This window comes from Pithys albifrons, chromosome Z (genome assembly GCF_047495875.1).
Source record: "Pithys albifrons albifrons isolate INPA30051 chromosome Z, PitAlb_v1, whole genome shotgun sequence".
In the NCBI taxonomy this organism is placed as follows: domain Eukaryota; kingdom Metazoa; phylum Chordata; class Aves; order Passeriformes; family Thamnophilidae; genus Pithys; species Pithys albifrons.
Window position 1 is genome coordinate 23,620,269 of NC_092497.1, and position 17,492 is coordinate 23,637,760.

General features: G+C 40.6%; 1 protein-coding gene across 2 annotated transcripts in view; it reads left to right on the forward strand.

Annotated features, from left to right (window-relative positions):
• MAST4 (microtubule associated serine/threonine kinase family member 4) overlaps nucleotides 1-17,492 on the forward strand; it is a 301,151-nt gene that overhangs the window by 138,259 nt on the left and 145,400 nt on the right. For both annotated transcript variants that reach the window (XM_071581454.1, XM_071581455.1), the window contains exon 4: nucleotides 6,297-6,328. In XM_071581454.1, the coding sequence (XP_071437555.1) occupies nucleotides 6,297-6,328 (32 nt within the window). The remainder of the gene's footprint in view (nucleotides 1-6,296; nucleotides 6,329-17,492) is intronic.

A 17,492-nucleotide genomic window follows, 5' to 3' on the forward strand; every position in this document is an offset into this window, starting at 1 on the left:
CCTTTCCCCACCTGTTTTGTGTAGATCTAGTTATGGAGCTGTGTTGTCCTATTACAAAGCTAGCATCACACTAGTGAGCCTTGTCTGGAGTGAGAAAGCCTGTACTGACACAGTTGATAATTTATTATTTCCTTCAGGCTGCAAAAACATCTTTGAGGTAGGTGAAACTAGAAAACAAAAATCATGTCGTATATGTAAATAATTCAGCCTGATCTGAGACAGAAAAACAAGCTTCTCTTTACTACATTTCACATTGGTTTGGTTTTTTTTGTTTGTTTTTTTTTTTTTTTTTTTGAGATACTCCAGCTGGAGAAGCGTGAGAGAAGTCACCTTTCATTTTAATATCATTACTATGATATTAAAAGTGAGAATAGAGATACTATCCTATGGTTGGTCCGTAGAATGGAAAATTCCTATCTAAAAGACATCTCTAAACAGTAGCTATTCCAGTTATTTAAGCATTTGTAATACACAATTAACAACCGCACACACCCATTTCACATTATCCATTTCAGGTCACGCACCTCATTACCAGGGCCCATAGCAGAAGGCAATCACATTGCAGATCAGGTTGCTAGTACTGACATACAGGCACATACAGTTACAGTCCCCAGTAATTTGGAAAAGGCTAAGCTCTCACACAGCTTCTTCCACCAGAATGCCAAGCCACTCAAAAAAATCTTTAAGCTCACCTTCACACAAGCCAGGGCTATCATTGCTTTGTGTCCTGACTGTCAGAGAGTCACCCCTATGCCATCAGAGGGAGTGAACCCCAGAGGAATCCACCCACTGGACCTCTGGCAGTCAGGTGTCACACATTATGCCCCTTTTGGGACACTTCAATACATCTGCGTTTCCATAGACACCTGCTGAGGAGCAATAGTAGCCACAGCACATAAGGGAGAAAAAACCCAGGATGCCAAGAGGCATTTCTTAACCGCTATATCAATCCTGGGCATTCCTGGGACTATCAAACAGATAGTGGGCCTGCATATGCATCTGCAGCCATGAAGGAGTTCTTCAACTTGGGGGGAATTTCCCAGCTAACTGGGATTCCTCATTCTCCAGCTGGTCAGGCAATAGTGGAGCAAGCACATCTGTCGCTCAAGAACATGCTGATAAAACAGCAAAGCACTACTGCTGGCCTTTCCCCACAGGAGAAGTTAAACAAAGCTCTCTATGTGCTGAACTTCTTAAACAGGTTAGAATAGGACACCTCACCAATCCAGACACATTTTCAGGGCCCTAACAACATCACAGATGAAAAGGCCACTGCAACCTATAAAGACCTTATAACCAGAGACTGGGTTGATCCTGTCCCACTCATCACCTGGGGGAGGGGACATGCTGGTGTTTCCACAGGAGCTGGCCCAAAGTGGATCCTGTCCAGATGCATCTGGATACATTATGGAGAGTGGATCGAGACGAGGAAAGGAAAAACTGCTCCAGACGAGGGAATTTCATTGCCATCATTCTGATCCTTCTCTTGGCACAGTCCACCACTGACCAACAACTTCAGCCCGCACATTCCCCAACACTTCCACCATGGGCATTACTTGTGTATCAGAATGTGTGGCTAAACCTGGCTCAGTCCCTAAACCCTGACACTGTTTGTCTTTGCATTGTTGACCCTTCCAGTCCTTTCAGAACCTGTATTATAGGGATCCCTTGGACATCCACAGAATGGGGTGGCTTTAAGCACCAGTATACACCTTGGTGTGATGATCCTGACCGATATCACAATCCTATCGCTGACTGCTTTACACATGCTCTGGGAGTTCCATCTGTTAAAAAGGTATTTGGCTATCAGTGGCAGTGGACTGAAGAATTGGAAATAATAGGTTCCACTGTCTCCCCATTCTGTTTTTCTTTTGTTGATCTAGGGGAACACAATCCTGCATGGGTTTTTGATGTCACCTCTAAGGGGGCATATTCCAAGTTTGATTCCTGGTGAAACTGACCTTCTATAGTCCCAACAATTTAATTGCCTCCCTCACAGCAGGCCTTCCAAAAAAATTAGTGAAAAGGAATGCCAACCCTGAAAGAATCCAAAAGGCTTTAAGAACTGAAAAGCCATTTATACCCTCATCAGAAGGAACTCCTTAGGGTTAGAAGGCAATGGCAAGGTTTGTCTCCTTCCCGTCAGATCACAGGAAAGGACTTGCCTGCAGCTTACCCAGTTGAGACAGCATAGTCTGTTCCAAACTAGCCTGTTCCACCACTGGCTACTGCCTTGTAGCACCCCCTTGCAAAAATGCAACACCTGCATGATTTCATCACAAAGTGTAATACCAACATGCATTTTAAAAGTACCCCTGGCAGTATAAGACCCCTTACAGGTGGCACTACCCAGGTCCTTGATCTCTTAACAAAAATGGGGTGCTTGGTAGCAAATGAGGCTAGTTCCACCAGCGCAGCCTTGGAAACATTGCTAGTAGACACACAGCAAAATAGTAAGGCCATCCTCCAAAACAGAGCTGCTATTGATTTGCTCTTATTGGTAAATAGCCATGGTTGCCAAAACTTTGAATGATTGTGTTGCCTCAATTTTTCTGATCATCATAAGTCTATCCAATCCCACATTAACCACCTCCACTCTGGTCCAAGAGATCCACCAGGAGGACCTTTTCAGTTGGTTACCCCTCAGGGGCTTTTCTAAAAAGCTGATGTTGTTAAGCTTTTTTATGTAACTGTTCCTTGCCTATGTCTCTCCCAGCATGGCAGGTTGTATTCAAGTATGCAGGTCAGCTGGAGCATATGCTGCCATAGAAAGTCGAAAATGGGGAGATGTAGATATACCTTCCCTTGAAGACGGGGAAGAAACAGAGGCAGAGGTTTAATGTTTAGTTTGCACTGTTCTAACCTGGTTCTGTTAGTTTGTGTTGAGTTTTCTGAGGGTTTTCCCAACTTGCCCGGTGAGGTCCCGTCCCGGTGCCATGGCGACACCAAGGGACCCTACGGCACACGCGTGAAGAGTACCCGGTCCCCTCAGGGCCAGGGAGCGCCCCCGCTGGGGGAGCTCCCCTCCTCCCGCGAGTGCGGGCAGGGACGGCTGAGGGTGGTGTCAACCCCTGGGGTGCCTCTGCCCCTGGGAACGGTGGAAGCATAGTGATAACAGCGCCATAAAGTATCGCTGCGGATAAAGCCGCGTAAAAGCTGGCATGGACGGCGTGGGCCCTGGCGGCCCCTTCTGGGAAACCCCAGCACCGGGCTGAGCAGCGCAGGGCCTGGCCAGACAGAGAAGTGGTAGTCACAGCCGGCCGGCAGGGGCGGGCGGCAGCCGCCATAACCACGCTGGTGCCACGCGCTCGCCACTTGGTCATCCCTTCCACCGTTTCTGAACTCCTGCCCCTGATCCAACCTTCAGGTGCCTTGTTATTGGTTGTATTAAGTTATTGACTGTTGCACTATCAAACCTGTTCCAAGTTTACACCCCTTTGCCAAGCCAATCCCTAACCCTTACCTATAAGACTGCGGCCCGACCAGAAATAAAGGCTTTGGGCGTGTCCACGACCCCTGCATGTGTCTGGATTATTCGGGGAGCCGTCCCCTACCCGTCCCCGAGACTATCCCAAAGGGATATTTGTTTTATTTCAGTCCTTCACATGTTTCTATGTGTATTGTTTTAAAATCCAGCCTTAGAAACACGGTGTTTTCTAAGTCATCTTGTATGAATTACATACTTAAGGTTTTGCTTTATTTTTCACATTATATTGGGCAGTGTTGGCAGTGTTTAACATCTTTATCAGTGAATCATGACTCTTTTGGAGCCTTATGCTGTAGGCAAAAGTAGTGCCTCAGGATGGCATGCATGACAATGCACCAAGAGATTAATGTGATTTAAGGTGTCTACAGAAGGCAGTCTGTCATTTGCCATGCTGTTATAATGATAAAGTAGGGTGAGCCCATGGTGTAATGGAGAGCACTCCGGACTCTGAATCCCAAGGACCTGAGTTCGAGTCTTGGTGGGACCTTCCCCATGCAGTTCAATGCCTCCCTGCCATCCCATCCCGTCAGATCTCGGATGCTCAGCAGGGCCAGCCCCAGTTAGTACCGGGTGCTGTGACAGTCCCGAGGACTTCACTGTCACTGTCCAAGCTCACTCGGCTGTGGCACATGAACCTGAGGACTTAAACGGTGGGGCCAGTTCTGTGTACGCTGTGCCTCCCCTAAAATATCCACTGCACAGGCTCAAAGGGAAAACCCACATGGGAAGAGCCCTTCCCAAATCTTCGTTTGCAAAGTCTGGCCATACATACATATTTATATAATGACAAATTACAACTAAAACATTCTGATTGAACAAAACAAAACAAATCTGATTCACAGGAACCAAACTTAAATGTTGCAACTCAAACCCATGGATGTGTCTTCCTCGTACATTTTAGCAGTTTTTCTACAAGTGTTGCCTGTTATTACGGTATGCCAGTGCCTAGCATTACAAGTAAATTTTTGTGTTAGAAATAGAACCCAGTGACATTGTAAATATTAAAGAAAACAATACAAAGGGAAGTACCTGGGTTCCAACTTGCAGTTAACGTGTTATTCATGATGTGTGTGACACTTTAAATTTAGGGGAATTAGCTTCATAATGCAATATTTTATGCAAGTGTAACTGTTCTTTTTTATGGAAACACATGTTATGCTAAAAGGTGTTTTAAAATGCAAATGCTGAACAGTGGCTGAAACTTCCTAGGAAGTGCCAGAATTTGTTACCAAGGCTCCTAATTCTGTTCTCCTGTGCCTTTGCATTATGATCTCTAATTGCATTGTTTCACACTATTTTTTCCTGCCTCATTCAGTGAACAGGATGGGTGGTGCTCAGGAATTGAGCAGCTACTTGATATTTTAGTCCTTATCATTCAGTTAGCAGCCCGGGCTTTATTTACTGCATACCATTTAAAACTTTCTAAAGAATACATAATTATTCATTCCCTTATGGCCTTTTCTAAAGTGCCTGACTGAACTATTTTTGTCCATTTGATTGTATTTTTGTATGTGTTTTCTGGTGAATACATGTAACTTAACATTCTTTTCTGTGTGAAATAAATGCGTGTGCACGCATACACAGAATGCATATACATATTTACTTCTGAAAGAGAATTTTGCAATTATTCTCTTTGATAACTTAGAAAATGGAAACTTAGTGTGTGTTACATATTTTAAAACAAGTTTTTTTGTGAGCTAATTGAAAATAAAAATAAAAGATGCAATTAAATGACTAAATGCATCCATCCACATAACTTGAACCATTCTCATATGCAACCTTGTGTTTCATGATGCTTCACAACTTGAAATGTATCTTGGCTGTGTATCCTCTATGTCAGACCGGTTGTCCCGTTGTTTGAATGCAGCTGATACAATTGCAAAGATGACTTAACTAATTAGCATTCAGAATATAATTTCATGTGAGAAATTAAAAAACAAAAGGTGTGGTTGAACCGTGCAACAAATTGCTTGGAGAGGTTGTGGTGTGGCCACCTTTGCAGATGTTCAGATCCCAGCTGGCTGTAGTTTGAGTAACCTGTTGCAACTGGTCCTGCTATGAGCAGATTGGACCAGAGGATCTCCAGAGGTTCCTTCCAGCCTCACCTGTTCTGTGATTTATACAACAGAAGAAAATCTACTTGTGGGTATATATTTTTTTCTTGTTTTTGATTGGCAAAACTACGGATCCTTTGTCTTCTATGCTAAAATAAAAGTAAAATGTTTACAATTTCCATTTGACAATGGGGTATCTTGCCAGTTCCATAAAAAGTTGTTAGTAGTTAACTGTTCTCAGCAGAAGTTTTAGAAATGTTTAACAGCAGTGTTTCTATTGTTATGGTAGTACTTTGTAGAATACTATAATAAATTATAATTATTTACAGCAGACCAAACTGTTATGTACTTCATATTTAGCTTGTGATGCTGTCATTAACAACTTTTGCAAATGATCCATGTTGGAAAGAACTTAGTGTATCTTTGTCACTGACTCTTGCAAATTTTAGTAGTGTTATCAGTGCGTCATAGTTGACTGTAATATTCTTCTGTCAGATCTGTCTATTGCTTAAAATATTTTTATATTGGTGCTACAACAAAGCCTATACTTTTTCAATTGCTAATGCTAATATTTCAGACAAGAATGGAAGGTGGTACATGTAAAATCTGTATCATCTTTTATTGTTGTCCCAATATAGCTCTTGTGTCTCTCTGCTGCTGGTGGGGTGACAGGATTACAGTTCTTTTCTTAAAAAGGCTACTTCCAATTAAAGTGCTTTATTCCTAATACACTGTAACTTTTTTTTCTGTTGCAGAAGGAGTTGAGCCTTCCAAGAAGAGGAAGTTTGTAAGTATATAAAGTTTTTCTCTATTGTTCTCACAATATAGTACATAGTTTTGGCAGTTTTAGAGTAGGCTAGTCTTCTTTTCGGGGCTGTTAAAATGGAGGTTAAATGTGGTGGTTGATCTGCCTTCTAGTACATGGAGAGAAGTGAAGATTGTAAATAAAAACCTGTGGATTGTGCAGTCCACCTTTTTATGCTCATCTTTTAGAGGAGCTATTGTGAGGGATTTTCAAAGTGAAAAATTTCTTATGTTCAAGCTTTTGTTTTATTTTTAAAAATCAAGGAAGATATCTGATTTCTTTGTGAATAGTATAAAAGAAACTTGTCAGGTAAGTAGTACTGTTTCCTTATGAAATTCTGTGAACAGTCGTGTGGATGAAAAGGTAAGAACAAAGAACAGATGAGTTCTACGAAACTCGGTGGATTGTTAAGCTACTATTTTGATTATGGAAGTAAAGACTGTATATTCTTGTTTAAATTGTTACTTCACTTTAATATCATGTATTGAGATACTGTGTTTAATTGTGCTTTACTCAGATTTCTGTACCTTGAGTTTGATTTTCCATTGGTTTTGAACTGGTTGGTTTTAAAGCTTTTATCTGTCTAATTTCTTCTCTAATAGTAATATATTGAGAAAATATTGGGCTATGAACATAACAAAATGTCTTAAGAAACAAACTGTTTACTTACTGTTTCCTTTCAAAAATATTTTAGTCCTATAAGATGATATATGTGAATAAGCTTGTGTTAGTGTGACAATACGTTGTGAATAAGAAGGTGAGCCCTTGCACAAGAGACCAGTTACTTGGCTTCAACTTGATATTGCTGTGTAGCTTTTGGTGGTAGTAGGGTTAGGTATGAGAATAACTGAAACTGTACTTGCTGGGAAAATGCAGTTTAAGTGCTCTGTTGTTTGGACTTAAATGGCTTACTAGAAGTCTGTACTTCATAGGATATCTACTGTCTTTGTAAAGACTCTGGCTTTAGGTTCTGACATGAGAAGTCTTAGGCAGTAAGCAAACCCATTATCTAAGAGAAGTTAAGAAAATGCAAAACTAACCTCACATCAAGTGTTTGATTATTGGAATGACAAAGAGAAAAATAGGAATATGGTTCTTGGAACCTTCTCTTGGTGTCCTTGGTGCTTTATATTAACCTGAAACTGTTGTGTGGGCAAAAGACTGCATCTGTTAAAGTTAATAGCTGAACTCCTGTTAGCTTCAGCCAGAGCAGAAAGTGGCTCTTGAAACTTGACCTTGCTTACTCTTGCTAGGATGTTTGACATTGAATGTTATCAGATATTTTTCTCGAAGTTTGAAAAATGACTGCAATGCAATCACCTCAGTTGTATTCATGTACATATTTTTATGTCTGATCACTGAGATGTAAGTGCACCTTCTGTAATGTTGCTGAGACTTTTATTATAGTGAAGAAATAGCCCCTTGACAGCTAAATCATATCTAGTTATTAAAGTGCTTAGGTTTCTGTAGATGGTATTTTAAAATATCTTCAATACTTCTGTCTTAGTTAACAGGGCTCATAGTGCTGAGATTAGCAGTGGCTGCAACCTCTGAGGTTGTGTGCTGCTATATTTGCACATTATATGCATGTTAGCATGAAGACTGAATTTCAATATGTGAAAAGTTCTATGTTTTCATTGCCATAAACATCTAGAGGTCCTGAATGTCTCCAGGCAGGCACATTGCCCTGTATTCTGGAGCTTCAGAGCCAATGACATGCCAAGGAGCTTAGCATAGTTGGCATAAATTGAGATAAAGGGAGCTGATTGAGAAAGAAGTGAGGTTTTCCATGCTTGGAGCACCCCCTGGCTGTGCTGGCACAACTGAGTCAGTGGACTTAGGCAGAACTGATTGTTGTTGTACCTGTCTTCAGGCAGGTTTTTCAGCATGTTCAGCTGTCCAGCTGCACAACTGCCTTTCTGGCAGCAGGGTGTGGTGGCATGGAGGCAGAATGAAAGCTATGAGCTTTCTCTCAAGCTGCCTCCAGCAGAAAAGTGACTTTATATAAGCTTAACATGATTGTAAGCCTTCATGACTCTTAGTATCCCACTTTCAAGTTCATCTGAAAATTATACTGAAGTATACTTTTGCACACTGCCACTATAGGGATGGATTATTTATATCTTGTTAAGATATTTTTATTGATTTGTTTATCTTCACCAAACACTTTCAGATACCAAGGAAGACATTTTTGCTTAATGTTAAGCCAGGCTTGGCAATACAGATTTAATTTGATCAGAATTGTCTTGCTGTTGTCTGCAGATCTTGCCTGATAGCATCTTAAAAATTGCTATGCTTAAAATTCAGAGTGTATCTAGCTGAAGTGGGTAGCCAGAGATGATCTCTCAGTGTGGTGTGTGTTAAGCAGGTGAGTTTCCATCACTGAATTTAAGGCATGAGTGTCCTTATCCTGATATGTTTCCTTACCATACCCACAGAGTTCAGCCAAATGAGAACTAGAGCAAGACAGGGCAGGAACACAAAGGATGTGGCACAAAAGTTAAACGCAGCTTTGAGTAGATATATTTTGGTTTAAAATGCCTTTCTCCTAAAACCAGATTGACAGTGGGCTTTCTAAGGTGGAGAGGAGCTGTCAGAAACCGTAACACATAAAAGAAATTAGTAAGTAGAGCCAATTTCTCCTTTATTTAGAGCTTCTGTGGTTAAAGTACCTACCCTAGAAGTTAAAAACCTGACTTTTCCAGGCTGGTTCTGTTCTCTTCCTATCTTCTTTTGATTTTTTTTTCCAATTTCAATTTAATTTGGAGAGGGAGTGCTTCTCTGTATTTATTTTTGCTGCATCTGTCCTTCTCCTGATGTTTCTGAAACTAATTTCAGTAATTATGAAATACGGACTCAAGTTCAGTACTAGCAGTTATGTAAACTGTTTGCACCTGTGGAAATGTCAAAGTTAGTCGTGGAATTTTCATAAAATTAATTTATGAATTACAGTGAAACAGCTGATGTCCTTGGATAACAGTAACATAATGTTGTGACCAGCTAAGAATTCAAAAGAAACACTAGTTAAAGCCAATGCTTGCTTTGGCACTTGCTTAAATAAGTTTCAAGAAAGTTACAAACAGTTCTGTAAGAAAGTTTTGTATCAATGAACAATATGAACTATCAGCTACCCTTACGGAAAAAGTGGGAATGATCCATTAAGTGGAATGGAATTATGAGATCATGCCAACCATGTAATAAAAAAAGAAAAAAAAGCTCTAAGGCTTATGTCATGTAGATGGACAAATCTGGAATTTGATTGACAATTTCTGTGTGCACATAGATTCTGTATCATAAAAAATTGGCTATAGGTGACCTATTATCTCTAAATTTGGAGAGCAAAGGAGATTAATTGTTGTTGCCACATAATGAATTTCTCAATTGTAATAAGGATGGACTGTGCTCCAACAGACACTCTTCACAGCCTGTGTTTGATTTTTAAGATACATATTTAGTGTTGTTACTAGCATTATTTAATCCATAAATTTCAGGGGGTTTTACTGCTGTTACTGAGTGAAATTTTTTGGTATCTTTTGGTTCCTTGTGATTGACAACAAAAAATCTGGTTGTCTCTTGTGTGATTTAGGAGCCAACAGTTACTGTAACATGATTGTTTCCCCTCACAATCTTGCTTACTTCAGCCTCCATAAATTTTATGCAGGTCTGCTGCCCATTATCTGTGTTTTCATCTTTTAAAGCTGTGTGAGGCTAATAGGAAGAGCAGTGGCATGTGCAGTGTGCTGGGTAGCCTTGTTGCCACCTTCCTGTTGTCAGTGCAAGGTCTTCTGCAGACCAGTCCTTTGTGCTGTGGCCTGATTTAGATGTAAACAACACATCCCTTGGTACTTTATTCCTGTTTGTTGTGTCATTGTGACCTATAGTATCAGTATAGGTCTTTCCGTTTAATCTTGTTTTGTTGGTTTTTTTGGTGCTGCCACACAAAAACTTACATCTCTGCTTCATTTGCACCAATATTAATATTATTGCATGTATCTGCAGTTGTCTCCTAGATTTTACTAGTGTATGTGTAGATTTTATACACTTATGTCCTCTCTTTATTATTTAGCACATCACATGTTAGAGAAAGGAATGATCTATTTTAATGTAACTAATGATGTCCCTTTTCAGTGAAAGGTTCCATATACTACTTGTGGGTATTTTAAAGCTTTGTGATATCTTTTTACTACTAAGTTCATGCTCATCTGTTTGTGTGTGCGCTTGCAACACAAACTTTATTGATATATGCAAAAAAGATGGTGAAAACTATTCAAATACATAACAAAATTTTTAAAATAACCTGTCTTCCTGGAGGATTTATGCCCAGAAAATGAGGTGATCATGCTTTAAATCTTAACTGTGTAACATAGTAGTTATCTACTGACGTTCTGTGAGTGCCATGGTGTTAAGCGACCATGTACCATGCCTCTCCTCAGCACACTGGGTGTGCTGTGCCCTGTAGGAATTTCATTTCAGCTACTTAGGGGAGGACACGACAGGGTCAAGAATGGAAAATAATCTTAAGTAGTTCTTTATCAAAACTGCGATCAGACTTAAGCCACAGGGGAAAAGCAAAATTAAATCAGCCTCTTATGTCAAGGCATGGTTCTGTAGGGTATGCTGCAGAATTTCAGGATGGGGGAGTCACTTGATTCTTGGTGGAAGCAAAGAAAAGCAAGTGTCTGAGTGCCTACATGTTTTGCCTAAATTAAAAATGTTTCTGCAGTGGAATAGTTTAAAATATTTTTATACATGCAAATAATTGCTTTACAGCGCATGAGGTTCAGCCTGGTCTGAGGACCAGATCTCATGGCTATTGGATTGCTTTGCCCCATGTGTCAGTCCCAGGTGACAGTCTGCTCACCTGAGCAGCCTTTTTTGCTTGTGGCATTTTTCACTGAACTGCCCCCTGTGTGCCTTTGGGCTCTGCCCTCTTGTCCAGCATTACCTGTTGAACCATCAGTTTGTGGTGCTTGCAGTATTTTTCTGTGCACAGAAGCAGCACATCATACAGCAAAGGCATATGGAAAATGCTAAGGCAGTTAAATGCCTCCCTGACACCCAATCCCGTCAGATCTTGGAAGCTGAGCAGTGGGTCAACCCCACACAGTGCTTGGATGGGAGACCTCCTGGGAATGCGGGGGGCTGTAGGTTCTAGTCCTGAGGACTTCACTGTCACCGTCCAAGCTCGCTCAGCCGTGGCAAACGGACCCTTAGGACTTAAACTGCACAGGCAGCAGCAGGGTTGGGGTCTAGGGGTAACTTAGTTTATGAGTGCAGTAACTGTGTGGTTAAATTCTGTCAGTGGCAAATATGAAACATACATATGAGCATTCCTGAATTATCATTTGTTGTGTCCTCTTTTTTCTGAACAAAAGTTGCATTGTCAGCAAGTAAAATTATTTCTCTTTGATTTTGTTCTTCAAAATTTTATCACATACACAAAAAGAACAAATGGCCATATCACCACCTGTTTTCTTCTGCTGCCTGAGAAAGTTTGCACTGAGAAAGCTCACATTGTAGCTAGTCAACACAGTTTGAATTTTTAATAGTAAACCTTGAAAGTCTGACATACCAAAACAGCGTCTTGTTCACTCCTTTTTCCCCCAGTGTCATTAATTTCAGGAAGTCCAGTTTTCAGTTAAGGAATGTCTGAAATTTGTCACAAATATTGTCACAAAAGAGGTGTCCTCATGAATTGCAAGATCTAGGCTGCTATATGCTGTATTGATGTATTGATTTTTTTTTTTTTGGCACCGATGCTACAAAGATTTGAATAATCTCTTAACCTGCAGGGAGAGCCTTTTGAGACTGTGCACTTTCGAGCTTGCACACATTTCGCTTCTGTAGGACTGGGGCCATGGCTGGGCTCTGGGCAGATTACATGAAGGCTTGATAAACCTGTACTCTGCTTGAAGAATTGAATAAGAGGTGTTTATTTTGTTTGTTTGTTTGTGTTTTTTGGTGAAGGTTAAAGGTGAGGTGTAGACTACAAGTAAATGTTTGCTTTTACCCTAAGAAAAGAAGCACTCAGCTTTCTACACAATATAGTTGTTCCTCTACTAGCACTAATATCACCTGTATTTTAAATACCTACTCTCAGAAAAAAAGAGGCAGTTGCTGAACATCAGGGATTTGCCTGCCTCATGTCTTCTGTCAGGCATTCTGGCATTACAGATTTTCCCTTTGAAATTTTCAGCATTAGTGCCATTCCATTATGTAAAGTATAGGCTGACTTTTTGCAGATGTCATGAGTGAAGATCATGAAATCCCGATGAGCCACTTCTGTTTTGTCTCAGAGGAGGATGGAAGTCTTTTTTTTCTCCTCCCTCTTTCCTCTGAAATACAGACCTGAACATTTTTTTTTACTGTCAATATTCTAAACCAGTGCTATTGCTTATCATAAAGGACATTAGTGTATTTGTTATCTGCAGTTCTGTGTCCATAGACTGAAGTTTTAAAGCATCCAGATGACAGTGTGGCAGCAGAGCCTCTGTTGCCCATAGCTGGGGCTGCCTGCTCTATAGTTAGGTTGCATTGGCTGTGGGTTTTTTTCTTCGTGGTGAATATACAGTGTAATGTTTGTGGCTGTGGCCATTTTTGCCTCTAATACCACTTCTGTCTCTGACTAAAACTTCTGTGCCCTTCCCTCCATCCTAGTATCTGCCTCCATTGCACATGGGAACGAAGCTTTGTTGACTGAATGCACCTCTTGACACACTTCTGTTTTGCTGGAGGTTTTCCCTCTGTTTGTATTTTCAGCCTTTGGGTAAAGCCAAGTGCCTTCCTTGCAAGTATGTACTCTAATATAGGGAAGTTGAGAGCTGATGCAGGGATCCTGAGCCAGGTTTAGATTTACAGAACTCACTCTGTAGATGTAGTTTTCATATGGGTATAGGCATGCCAAGAACCTGGTTGCCAAATGCTTTGTGTGTGGGAGGATGGCGATGGCTTCTGGGACTAAATTGCGAGGCAGGCAGCATGTGCAGTTCTTAGGGAGGGCTTGCTGGCTCACTGAGAGACTGGAGCTTGCAGAAACTGAATGGGTCGCTTCAGCCAAAAGCATGGGCAGCACGAAGGTGGGTGGCCTCTGTGGCAGACTGAAAAGTAAGGGGGGGGATGGATGGCAGCAGTACAGCGCTTTTGTAGGTTTGAAGAAGGAAAATGTTGCTTTGGCATGATACTGTTCTGTTCCACAAGAGCTAATCAAGGAGTTCTGCCTCTGTGTAGTCTTTAATGAGGTTTTGCTCACTGAGTCGTGGCAGCAGCCAACCCGGCATTAGCACGCATTTCTGCCATCTCCGCGCTCTTCTTTTGTCCCCTTGTCCTTTCTCCCAAATATTGTAGGGTTTCTGCTTCTTTGCAAATTTTGTTCTAGCAAGCCAGTCAAACTTAGACCTGTGAGGTTTAATGAGGTGTGTTGTGGCAGCTCACACAGGCATGTGAAAAGCGCAAAAAGGGTGCTAAGTGATCCACATTATTGCCATACTTGCCTGAAAAGGATGGCATATAGAACTGCCACCGGGAGGAAATGAGTCTGAATGGCTGAAACAGGTTTTCGGAGTTTCTTACTTTATATTCATTGTGTGTTGACTGCCACAGTGCAAAAGGCAGTGTAAGTGCATATAATCACATTTCCTCATATCCCAGTGGCTTCACCATGAATGTTTAGTGTGTTAATGCCCCGAGACAGTCAAGACAAGCATGGTATTTGAGACAAACATGCTATTCCCTGTGACCCTGACACAGGGCTGAACATGACACTGGAACAAGCTCTTGCTCTTCTAGCCTGAATGGAAAAGCTCTCCTGTGTCTATGTAAAAGTTATACAGGAAACATAGACATTGGGAATGCTTTTTCCCCACTTTGCTGCATGGTACTGTTTTGCAATCAGGTGACTAGGCACTTACCCTACTTCAACACAGCATGCGATGGAAACAAGATAAACAAGGCATGTTCTAGATTCCTGGTAGGTATGGCCTTGAGACCCACCATCTACTGTTCTGTGATTCTTCTTAGTATCAAGATGCTGCTAAAAATGAGTTTTTAAAGATCGCTGTCATATTTTGTGAATGCTTCTCTCTTAGATACTACAGGAGACACTTAAAAATGTTTTCATTTATATTTCAAAATATGACTAGTTTTGTGGTTGAAATGCCTGTCAGAAGTACCAAGAATATGTCCAGATATATCTAAATCCAGAAAGCTTTTAGATTCATGCTCTATAAATCAGAACTTTGTTGGCTTTTTTTTTGAAGTCAAGTTTTACCAGCAAGCCATACCAGCAAATCTGTCTTGGTGGGGCAAGGGCATGGGTTGGGGACATTGTCAGTATGAAAACCTTTTGATATATTGCTTATAGGATAGGAACACTAAGTGGTAAATTACACTGGGCTACAGATGTATTAAACCTGGTTGACTGGTTTTAGTCATTATTTTTCATTAGTGACCTAGGTGATGGAATAGATTGTGTATTAAGTTTGCAGCAGGCCATAAGCTGAGAAGAATGCAAGTATATTGAAGAACAGTATGGGGTTTCAAAATCATTCTGACAACCTGGAGAAATTATACCAAGTAAAATAGAACAGCCTATAGACTTCTTACTTCAGCAGAAAATACCCCGATTTTCAAGCGCAAGATAGTTGGATAGGTGTCAGTTTGCAGAATAGGATGTCTGAGGTATAATGGACCACAGTGTGATGCTGATGGGCAGCAGCATCATGCTGGGAAGCTGATATTTTGAGCTGCAAGGCATCCATCATTATTCTTTTCCACACAGAACTTATAAGGCCTTATATTGGAATGCTGTGTGTTGAGATGGATCAGCTGGAGAACAAATGACAACTACCATCTGATTTGAAAATTTGACATGGTATATGGAAAAATATCTCCCAAACTGGGGTTATTTAGTGAAAGCAAGGCCGAGGGATATTTGTGAAAGTCTTCCAGCATGTGCAAGATCTGTCATGAGTTGGAAGTAAAAGTGTTTTCTATGTTGCTGGGGTTGACAGCAAGACATGAGGTGTTTAAATTGGATCAAGGAGGATTCATCTTAGACACTGTTGAAAGACTTAGGGTCTCTAAAGAGGAAAGCAGAGGAGTAGGGTACCTGAGAGTGTTGTGGGATTGCTATCAGCTTTTAAGAACAGATGAGACAAACACCTGACTGGAGCAATAAAGGTAATATAGGTATAATAATCTTCTGGGGAAGAAAAATATGATCTCTTGACTTTCTTCTAGCTCTCTTTATAATCTGTCATTAAGTTAGTGGGATTATTTGCCCAAACTTTCTGCTGAAACTTGATGATGCCTTGTTTTAAGTATCTGCTTTCATGGAAGAAAATACCATCTCATAACAGACATTATTTATTTGAACTTGTCTGTAATGACAGAATCCCTGTGGAAATGTGTATAGGGCTTTATGTAAGTATAAGACATCAAAAAAAAGACTCAAGCTTCAAACTTCTTGAGGTTTTTTTTTGTAAAAGACTGATGGCTCTCTTTCCAGTCCTCTGTTCAGAGCCCTTGCCTAACACTGTTTGTCTAAAGACTACCTAAAGAGAACCAGAAGGTGAATTTAAAAAAAGTAATAAAATGGAGGCATGCATGAGGTAGACTTGCAAAGCTGTTGAGTGGCCTGCAGAAGCTTCTTCAGGCATAGATGTATTTGTGTGCATGTTAGGGCCTTAATATGGAATCAGTTATCAATCAATCAGCCAAAACAGAGCATGGTAACTCTGTAGGTATGTATTAGTCGTTGGTAATGGGTGTAGGTTTTTGGGAGAATCCATCTGCAGGTGGATAGTGGAATCATAACATTTCCTATTTGTCCTTTAACTTTTTGAAGAAGATATTCAGGTACCATAATGATATTAGAAAACTATTCAATAGATGATTTTTATTTTTCAAGGGTTTTTTATGTTTTCATTCTTTTGTTGGAAAAATAAATATAGGAAAGTTAAATGCCATCAATTATCACTAAATAATAGCTGAAATAAGACCAGATAAACAAATGCTCATTAATAGCCAGGATTTGGGTTATCCCTGTGGAACAAGGGTCTTGAATGTAAAAAAAAATAATTGTTTAAATGTTGAACTCTTCAAAAAGTAGATCTATTTTTGCCTCTAATTTTTTTGTGCCGGTTTTTTGGTATCAAAACGCAGTGCAGGTTGAGACCATAATTCTTATTAATATGTAATTTCTCAAGTTTTTTACACTTTTAGTATTAGTTTGAAGTCTGTTTACAAAAGACTTTATTAGTTGAGCTATTTTTAATTGCTTTCTAAACTATTTTTTTTTATTCTTATAGTATGTGAAATATGGTAGGAGGTTGTCTGAATCTGAACTTGTTACTCTGGGAGTTTTCCATTAAAAAAAATTGGCAAGGGGTGTGCTATTGTATTGATAGAGCTTCTGGTTTTTGGTGGAATGTTATTTTGAAGTATTTGCATGCCGGTGCAAAAATGATGCTGCCGAGTCAAGGGAGGTTGGTGGACTATAAGGAAGGCTATTTAACACATTGTTTTGGATGGCATCTATGGGTGGTGTCACCTATAGTAAGAATTCAATTGATACTTTGACAAAGAATAAACAACTTTTTGTCTCAGTTTTCATCCAGATACCTTCATTATGTTTATCAGTCTTCTGAGCTCTCAAAGTTGCAGGACCAGTCACATCATATGGTATCGTATAGTATGGCTCAGCTTCCTGAATGCAGATTTGGGCAGGGCTCTCCCCATGTGGGTGTGCCCTTCCAGACTGCACAGTTGTTGTTTTAGGTGAGGCACAGCGTGCGCAAAACTGGCCCTACCGTTTAACTCCTCAGGTTCATCTGCCACAGCCGAGCAAGCTTGGACAGTGACAGTGAAGTCCTCAGGACTAGAACCTACAGCCCCCAGTATTCCCAGGAGGTCTCCCATCCAAGTACTAACCGGGGCTGACCCTGCTCAGCTTCCGAGATCTGATGGGACTGGGCGTCAAGGAGGCATTTAACTGCCTACCAGTCACATCAGTCCCACTTTAACTCACGGTCATCTGTTTAAACATACAAGGAGGCTGTCTTAACTCTAGGGAAAATACAAGAACTGTCTATGGAAATTCACTGTGGAAGAATGGGAGTGGGTGATGTTGTGGAGAGATTTCGCTAGA